A 9,796-nucleotide genomic window follows, 5' to 3' on the forward strand; every position below is an offset into this window, starting at 1 on the left:
TGCAGTCGAAGAGTTCCCAAATAATAATAATTCCTACAGGAACAATAGGGTCCTTGCACTGGTCAGTGCTCGGTCCCTAATTAAAGCACATTAAGTCGATAATGACATGCCCGTCTCAAACATTTACTCACCAGCTGCAGCCAGGCATTGGTCATGAGCACTTGGTTCTTCTCATCCTGAGGACAGAAAAAGAAAAACGAAGAAGAGGAAAAGAGAGAATAGGACAATCCATATTTAATAGAGTGGAAAAAGGGCTTCGTCATCAGCAAGTCAGTGCATTTGTTTTGCATATGCAAAGAAGAACAAACCAGGCAATGTAAAACAACTTACACAACTTTGTACTTTGTAGTCTTATGTAACTAAGCGTAGTTCTGTTAAATGGTTACACAGTGGAGCCATCTAACAAATATACAACTCTTTAAAACAACTACAATACAGTAGGTCCTAGTGGATTTAAACAATTGCAATGAACTGTAAAATGTCATGCTGGCTACAATAAAAAAACAATGTGACAAATGAAATCATATTCAGAGAAAAAAAAGTCACAAAACAAACTTGCAGAGAGATTATTTTCTCGGTGAACCGATGCACAATGAACAATGAGTGTGTTTATTTCATTATATTAACTATTACAAACACACTAATGATCACAAATATTGATCATAAATGTATCACCCAAGTATCCTCAGCAATTAAAAAATATAAAAGCAACAATTTACCAATTCCTGTCATTTATATTTTACAGTAAGTCTGAATTATATGATTTGTAGCTTCTATGTTTGGGCAGAGTGAATTATTTTATTTATCACAGCACAACATAACGGTTTCAATGTTAATGTTTTGTCATATTGTAGCTGAGAACCTCTCCATCATGAACTGCCTGTGGATTGTTTCTTGAGATGTACCAAATATAGGTTGTGACTAATGACATGTTACGTACTCCACAGTGGAAGTTACTATAGTGATTCACTCATAGCACGCTCCATTATGAAGGGATATGATGTTTATGAACCAGGGCGTATTTCTTATGTTCTTTCATGGCAGTTTGAATTTAATGAATTTAAGTGAAAGTGATCAACATTCTATTGAATAATTTCGTTATTACTGTTGATGGACTATTGGTTGGTCTATTGCTGATACATATTTTTAGTTTTTCTATTGCCCAGACCTATTCTGTGTTGTATGTTCTATATGCTGCTGATGGCTTATCCAGGGCATTCCTGTAAAATGGATGTTTAATCTCAGTGAGACAATATCCAGATTATAAAACATTATTATCATTAAACGTTAATATTAATAATAAGTAATTACTTACTTAGTTTCGTAGATTTCGAATCCCCTATTGGTTGGTTTCTGTGTGTGTGTTTGCAATTTGTTGAAATGATTAAAATAGAACTCTTGTATAAAATGTATCCACACAAAATTTGCTCACCTATTTCTACTTTATGCTACTTTATATTTCTACTTCACTAAATTTCAGAGGGAAACATCAATCATTATAATCAAATTATATGATATGTATGTGTGTGTATACATATATGTATATATAATTCTGAAATTGATCATTATGCATTATGTCAAGTAAATTTTCTGGTAATACTTTTGCACTTCTACTCAAGTAAACATTTGAATGCAATGCATTTGATGCTTTTACTTGTAACAGACAGTTGCTACACTGTTGTATTGGTACTAAACTTTTTTCCACCACTGCAGAGCAGACACTCTTACATTACACTCATATATCAGCCTACATGTAGTCTCGTGTTTTATCTGTAAAAACAAAACATTTTGTGAGTGAGAACATCAAAACAATCGTCAGAAGGTCGCACCAGCATCCGGGTGAAAAGTAGTTTCTTTCTGGTATCGCACTGCCCTCTGTTTCCATTACCCTTCTCTACTTCCATTAGTTTTGTTATTAGTTATTTTAAGATTCAATTAATAAAGTTCACAGGCTACCATGCTGTTACAGTGCAGTGCAGTGATTAGACTGACAAAATCCAAGCTTTTAGGCGACCGTCCTAATAATAGGCAGACTAATTGCCTGCAAACACGTTTTTCTTGACTTTCATCTTCTGTTTCAACATGAATATGTTTTTGTGTGGTTCTTTTATCATGTGTCTGTTTTTTTTTTCTTCTCTATGGACAAACACCTGAAACCTGACCTAGAAACATACAAGAACCAGTCAGTCAACACTGTTTATTTAAAAGCTGATGAATAAATGAGTTGAATGTTTGCTGGTGTTCCCACTGGCAGTAAAATTACAGTGTACTAGCACACCTCGGGGTCTCAGCACATCAACTACTGCTACATATTTGGAATACATTCCCCACAGTGACACAAGGTGTTCACAGTGTTTAGATAAGAATATTTTATTTTTTTAATAACATTTTTCAGCAAATTATTAGCTTGTCTGGAGGCTACAGAGAAGAATTAGAACAATTTGCTAAGATCTGATCTGTTGAAGATGTTTTTTTTTTACTGAACTTCGGCTCTCTGGCAAGGTTGAATTTAAATTCTTGCAGCATCTAAACTGCTGGCCGGACTGAATCCCACCTTAGCTTTAGTGCCTTGCTCAAAGTTTCGGTGAGAAAAGTAGCAAATGTTTCCAACCATTCAGGGGATATGCATCATCCCCATCCTCCTCTTACAACGTAATGGCCACATAACCACAGTTTGTAAATTAGGTGACTTCTCTAATTGACTTGTTTCTGTTAGAAGCTCTGTAGACTCTGCATAAAACATCCATCACCCTTCCATTCTCCTCCCCTCACACAGATAAGACAACAACAGCTAACAGGAACAAGGACAAACAACCCTAAAACTGCCCCACTGTGAAAAGCACGAGGCCCAGTGGGAAGAACACACTCACACACAAATAAAACCCTGGTATATCTGTGTTTTCTGACAAATGAGAGCAGACATCTGGCTGGTATGAAACTCAGTGCATTTAACAGACTAACACTTCCCTAAAGTGTCTTTGTCTCTCTGTGGACGGGCTGACTGACAAATGTCCATGCAGCCTATGGCGTGTCTCGCAGGTTTTTGGTCCTCTCTAGTGGTTAATGAGTCGAGGATTCATTTGAAGGACAACTGCTACTCTAAGAAGATTTTTTACAATCTGAAAAGTCATTAAAGATAGTAGACCTGGATTGATTTCTGGGTCACGGGCTGGAGGGCAGAGGAAGGAATGTTAATTTTTAGAAATTGGGAATGTGTCAGTGGTGTGAAACTCACTTAGACACAAAACACTGTCAGGACAGCTGCCCTCGGGGAGAGTTTGACACCTCTTATCTACACTCTCGAAAATGTGGATGGGGAAAGTAAAGTAAATAAGCAATGTTAACCCCTCCCTCAGTGAATATTAAGGAGCAAGATTCAGACAGAAAACAGCCCAGCTTTAAAACAACGTTGGAGGGGGAGCATGAAATAAGATCCAGGAAGGCCTGTTGGAGTCACAGATTAATGCATTTAAAGACTTATCAGGCGTAAAAACACTGCACAGCGGTTTATAATACTCACAGACAGGATTTTACAAAGAAAATTATCACAGAAGCAACAACTTTATCTTTCATCCTGGCCTTAGGTTAGGTGTAAATACAACATTCCCGCTACAAAGTTATCCACCAGAAATGTGTGTTGCTGGATGATGTCGCATTGAGGCAAAGGTTGAGCCTGGTTCAATTTTTCTGCTGGACAACCTTGCTTTTTTTTTATAGCAGCCCCCTGTGCTGGCAGCCTTAACGCCACTCTGCTTCAGTGCAGCAAGATGACTGGTTATCTCTGCGTAAAACAACTATGCTCAGCCAGCTTCCCCTTGATGGACAAAGCTTAAAATCAATGGAACATTAGTGTTAGAAGAGAAATTAAGACATGCAGGTTCCAGACAAGTATGCTTTCAGGTAGAGAGTCAACCCTTGAACACTAAAGAACAATGTATAAAAGTCCTCAGGTGTAACTATTGTGTGTCCCTGTCCAGAGGGTTTTTATGTAACAGAAGTCAAACAACAGAATTGCATTACTTCCACCGACATTTAACACGGTCCCATAAGCACAAAGTTGCTGCTGCAAGTGTAATAAGGATACCCACTTCAAACATACACACATCAGACTGAAACACACTCACAGAAAACATTAAAACAGCTCACATCAACCATAGACAATAAAATACAAAAGTAGCTATACATAAGACATTAAAAAACCATATTTCCCTTTGCACATATTACTTCTCTGTTTGTAGTGAGAATCAGGGTTTGATTTATGTGGAAACCAGTGGGAGTTGAGCTCCCATAAGAAAGGGTCTGTTGCAGTTAGTGGGCTGCTGTTTGTTTGTGTGTGTGTATGTGTGTGTGTGTGAGAAAGTGTTGGTCTCGCTCTGCCTCTCTTGCAGAAAGTGCACCTGTTTGGCTATTATTTATTTATCATTGCTCATAACATGACTTATTTTAGAGACCAACACAAAACTCAGATTGTAACTCGACCCCTCGTGAGAATATTCAATTTTTCAAGCATTTTCTCTCTTTTTTGTTTTTATTGGATTCTTCACTCTGCATTTATCCATCATACATTATTACTGAGAGTTACAGAAATGCTTTTTTGTGTGGTTAATTGCAATGATTGTGTTGTGTTTTATAGTGTGAATGTGACACTCAGATACGCAAGTTACTAACACATTGGCAAACTTCCACTTCAAGTTTCTAAACGGCACACTGTTTGCGACACAAAACATAAATTTCATATCTTGCTACTAGTGCTGGGCAACACTGGTACACTGGTTTTCAATTCCTGTAGGATATGAATTTTTCATATACTGCCATAGCAGAAACAACAGCTGTAACTCATTTGTTTACTTGTGCAATAGAACACAGAGAAATATCTCTTTGAATTCTTAAATACTTTAAGTATATGATATCAATTTATAGTCTTTATACAACTATTTTTAAATATTTAGTTTTTACAAGGAAGAAATGTTTAAGTTGGCTTATCTTTTTTTATTTTTAAGTTCTGTTTTTACTACGTTGCAGTTAGCACAATGCAAATTGTTTACATTCTGTACACACAATTAAAATGTGTGTATATTCTATGTGCTCCTGATAGTAGATTAAGCCAATATAAATCTATACAAATGCCCAATCATGCATACCGTGATATATCATTAACCAAAAAATACATGATATCACTATTTTTTGGTCATACTGCACAGCAACACTACTTGCCATACTTCTTACATTCTATACTGCCTAACACGCACACACAAACACACACACTGTCTTCCTCACCACGTCTATGATCTGCAGCAGTGTGAGGCCCAGCTCCACCAGGATGGCGGCTGAGTCATTGACCACAGGTCTTTCCAACCGGTTATAGTTAGCCAGCAGTTCCTTGTACAACCTCCTCTGGTGTTCTCCCTGCAGGGATCCTGGAGGAAAATAAAGGAAACAAGAGGAAACGTGGGTTGAGGGATAATTATTTTTTATTTTAAAAGGTTGTTCAAAACTAAGCACCAGTATCTAAACTTAAAGGTCTTTATTCTGATGGAGCAAGGAAGCGTATTTACCACATATTTCATAGCTGACGGTAAAGTATACCCCTTCAGTCACTACAGATAGTTTCTCAAGGTCAGGCCTTGATTTATATACAAAGGGTGTAGGTGTGCAGTCAGTTTTTTTGTTTTTGCATTTTAAACTAAAGAAATCTAGTGCCGGATTAATCATGTTCAGAGCAGGACTTTTTTTAAAATGCTCTCAGTGTTTTGGCTTAGGCTATCCCTTTCCTGCAAATTGTACTTTGGAACATATTCTTGTGTACTAAGGCTGAATTCTAATCCAGAAAGTAGTTTTAATGGTCTTACTAACCTTTTACCCTTCTTTTGCTGGCAGCAGCCTGCAGTCAGATTATAATTTACCTGGTGGAGTTTCAAACACGCTGCCATATACCGCACCTACTGAGTCTGTACAGTTTGTGCCAAGATGTCCCTGATTCCTATGGTGGACGTAGCTTTGGTATGAACAGTGTTCAGGAGGAAAGTCTGTTATTCAGCTGAAAGTTCTGATGAATAATGTGTGTAATGCTGATATACGCATATTAACCCACAGACTGTAACACACACACACACACACACACACACAGTGGAGTGTAGAGAGTGGCAGGACTAAGTTGGTGTAGTCTTGTAGGTCCAAGGTGATTAAAATGATGTGTTTGTTGGCCCGAATCACATCACCATTATTGATCCTCTCAACCTAACCTTCCACACACATTTAGAGCTTCCCAAAAATAAAAGGAGACACACATACACCTACATCACACACTCAAACACACACTCAGTCCGCATTGTTAATGACCTTGGAAGTCCCTGATCTCACCATAGTGTAAAAACAAACACAATAATCTGTTCCATTAACAAGTCATCTGAGGTAGTCTCATATTCGACCATCAAATGCTTGTTAGCTCAGTGGTTTGTACTCATTGTAATGTGTTCACACTGCAGGTAAAAAGGTAGGTAGAGAAAAAATAATCAGGTTTTTTTATTATTATTTGATACGTGACACACTGTTTTGATGATTGTGGGGGTGAGTGGGTGTATGTAATGACACCATACACAATGACGATGCATTACGTTATACACATTTATGCACTCTTCAGAAGAATTATTTTTCAAACTGGTGTTGGATCTTAGCAATGACAATGACAAACAGATCAGAACGACTCATAAGCATTAAGGCCGGCAGTGTTTATGGTCTAGTATCTGTGCATACCCTCCCTACAGGGTGAAGACAATGTCATAACTTGAGAAAATCAGCCTTCTGAGCTCAATGACGGTTTTAATGAGCCAACAGATTGGAGGATTTTGTTAAATGACAGATCTGAAATTATGAAAACCATATGCATATAAACCAGGAGTACACATACATCAGCAAGTGAACAAACAGCCTACAACATTTATATAACATATATAATATTCTATGCACACATACTGTGATACAAGGACATAATAAGACAGGCACATAACAAACAAACAATAACTCACTCTAGTACAAGTCTAGTGCTCAAGAGGTCATACCCTTGCACCCTCCCTTGTATAAACATACAGTGAACAATCCACTGGGAAATAGTGGAAGGAAGGTGAAAGACTTGTATTGTGAATGAGAATTACAGAGAAGGAGGGAAACATGCTCTACAGCCCTGTAGAGCTGTGAAGACTAGATGAGTGTGCCTTTGGCCCAGTACGGTGCTGATTGGCCCATTAAGGCTGTAATAAGGAGAGTTATGGCAGGACTGAGCCTGAGGTCAGAGACGGAGGAGCTGCGAGAAGCTGCTCAGCACAGCAGAATCCCTTTCACTGCTGCTAGGGAGCCACACAGACTGATTAATACACCAAACTGTATGCTCTCTATCCATATACAATTTACAGCGATTTATGCAGAAGCTGGATTGATGGATGAAAACATTCACACTCAAAGACATGGATACAAACCCATTTTTGCATTATAGTCTTTGTTTTTCTCTCTGTAAAAATGACAACCAGGCAAGTGCTCTAATGGTTGCAGCGCTCATGGTTTCTGCTAAAACAACAGCACAATCTCAATAAATGAATGCACAGCACGACAAAGTCATAAATCTGTCCATCTCTAAAGTAATTTACACCTATATGCACTCAGATTTAACTATCCTGCTAACCTCCCTCCCGTGTCTCTCCTGTGTTTTATTATGGTGAATTGTGAACTGAGGTCCAAACAAACATAACTAAACTAATAAAGTCAGTAAAGATGAATTGAAAGCTCAGTCTCCGTTGCTGATGTGTCATAAAGCCGTGCTTGGAAGGGATTAAATAATCAAATGAAATAAACCATTGTGCCAACTTTAATTTTACAAACAAACGTGTGCAGCGTACACCAGGGATGAGGGGATACATCCATTACTTGTTGTTGTTGTTTTTTAACCATCTCACTAATGAAGCTGATATGAGAGGCTGGCAAGAAGACATAATTTTCCAAACACAGCGAGAGGCCTCATCACACAAACTCCAGCAGAGGGTGAGAATGAGGGTGGAGGGAGCTGCAAGATTTTTCATTTGTTCGTGATCCTCTTTCTTTATCTCTGTGTTCTCCACCTTTGTCCTTTTGATTTAAGAGCATGATGGAAACCCCTATGGAGAGGCGTTCCTCAGAGCTAGAATGAAAGAATGTCTTAAAAGCCTTATTCGTTATCTTTCAATCAAATATATATTTTGTTTTATATGTATTTGGTCCAATGACACCGCACAGTGTCATAATTCTTATTGGTGCTCTTTTGTTTAAATACAGAATGTAAGTGAGAACTTGAACGACTGTTTTAAAAATTAAAGCTGAACATAGGATAAAGAAAAACATACAATGTGCAACATTTGAAAAGGACTACCATGAATAACTTTACAAAAAGCATTTTATTGCTGCATTTAACCTTTGACCCGGTGACCTTTCTGACACTAAATCTAAAAATCTTTAGTCTTCATTATGTGTCTCTTTACCGTAGCTGGTTTGACCTTTTAGTGTCATACCCACTCACAAACATACACAAATATTTTACTACTATTAACTTCACTTACTTGAAAAATTAGACTATCAAATATCAAGCAGAAATTGTGTTTGTGTTAAACGACATGCTAATGATAAGTAGATCAATATTCCATCAGTCTAACACCATGGAGGTCATTAAAGGAAATGTCAGGAGTCACCAGTGTGTCTTGTTCAGGTCCGTAAGAAGGTTACTGATTAGTGGAGTTAACCAAATTATCAATGAGTAAAACATGGCAATTGTTTTTGTAATATCTCAATACATTAAGGCATTTACAGGTATCATCATAAGAAGCAGAGAGAATCAGGAATCAGTCATTTTGAATTCAGGGAAACAAACTGGTGGTGTCATCAGAAAGTAAAAACATACTGGCCTCTCCAGAAAGGTCACAAGTCGTGTCATCCGAGTACAATCTCTATTCCACACACTGCTGTGGAGCTGCTCAACAACAGCAGCAATTTTAATGTTTTACGTTTTTGTTACTGTGGATCAAGAAATTTCTGCAACAAAACACAGTTTTCAGTCATTGTCATTGTCTTTATAATTTCAAAGTCACAGTGTGCCACAAGATTTAGACACACACACACTTTCTTCATCACGTCTGTGCTCATTTTAACTTCAGTCCCACAGAACTAGTAACACGTTTTTGATATAGTTTTGTGTGTTCAACCCTGTATACACCACTGTGTACATGCGCACTGCGGACGCCACTGAGCTCCATTGCATACAGAATTAGTTCTAGTTTAATAAGCAGAGCCAGACTGCTTCTGGGCACCTCAGGGACCCCGGGGGCATCAGCTCCCAAGGGGACCTTTTATTTCAGCTCGACAGAACCCCACAAAATATTAATATTATTTCACATATTCACAAAGTCTCCTTTGAGACCAAGCCAATTTTATTTTTGAGTGTGTTTCCTCGACATCAACTTTTATTAGAAGAATATTGGATGCAAAAATCTTGCAGATTATTGTGAATGAGAATCAAGAGGAAATGAAAAATGTGAGACACAAAGAGTTGTAAATTTGGTCTGTATATTTTATGCATTATACTTTCTCCCCTGTGGTGGTGAGACACCCTGTCCAAGAATGTGTCACCCTGCCTTTCAATCTCTATCTACTGGGAGAGGCTCCAGCCCCTGATGTAAAGTTTAGCCATTCAAATTCTAAGGACATAAATAACTGTGTCTGTGTTTTTGGAATGGGGCCCATTATTTTGGATAGGATTAGAAGATACACATTAGGAAAT

The 9,796-nt window shown here is 37.9% G+C and overlaps 1 protein-coding gene across 1 annotated transcript in view; it reads right to left on the minus strand.

Moving 5' to 3' along the window:
• Positions 1-9,796, minus strand: part of LOC118333561 (neuronal acetylcholine receptor subunit alpha-7-like) — a 33,328-nt gene that overhangs the window by 15,668 nt on the left and 7,864 nt on the right. Inside the window, exons 2-3 of the mRNA XM_035669262.1 lie at positions 5,278-5,417; positions 132-176 (exon numbers count right to left, since the gene is read on the minus strand). Of these exons, the coding sequence (XP_035525155.1) occupies positions 132-176; positions 5,278-5,417 (185 nt within the window). The remainder of the gene's footprint in view (positions 1-131; positions 177-5,277; positions 5,418-9,796) is intronic.

Source organism: Morone saxatilis, unplaced genomic scaffold (genome assembly GCF_004916995.1).
Source record: "Morone saxatilis isolate NCDOM2014 unplaced genomic scaffold, NCSU_SB_2.0 Contig22, whole genome shotgun sequence".
Classification (NCBI taxonomy): Eukaryota; Metazoa; Chordata; class Actinopteri; family Moronidae; genus Morone; species Morone saxatilis.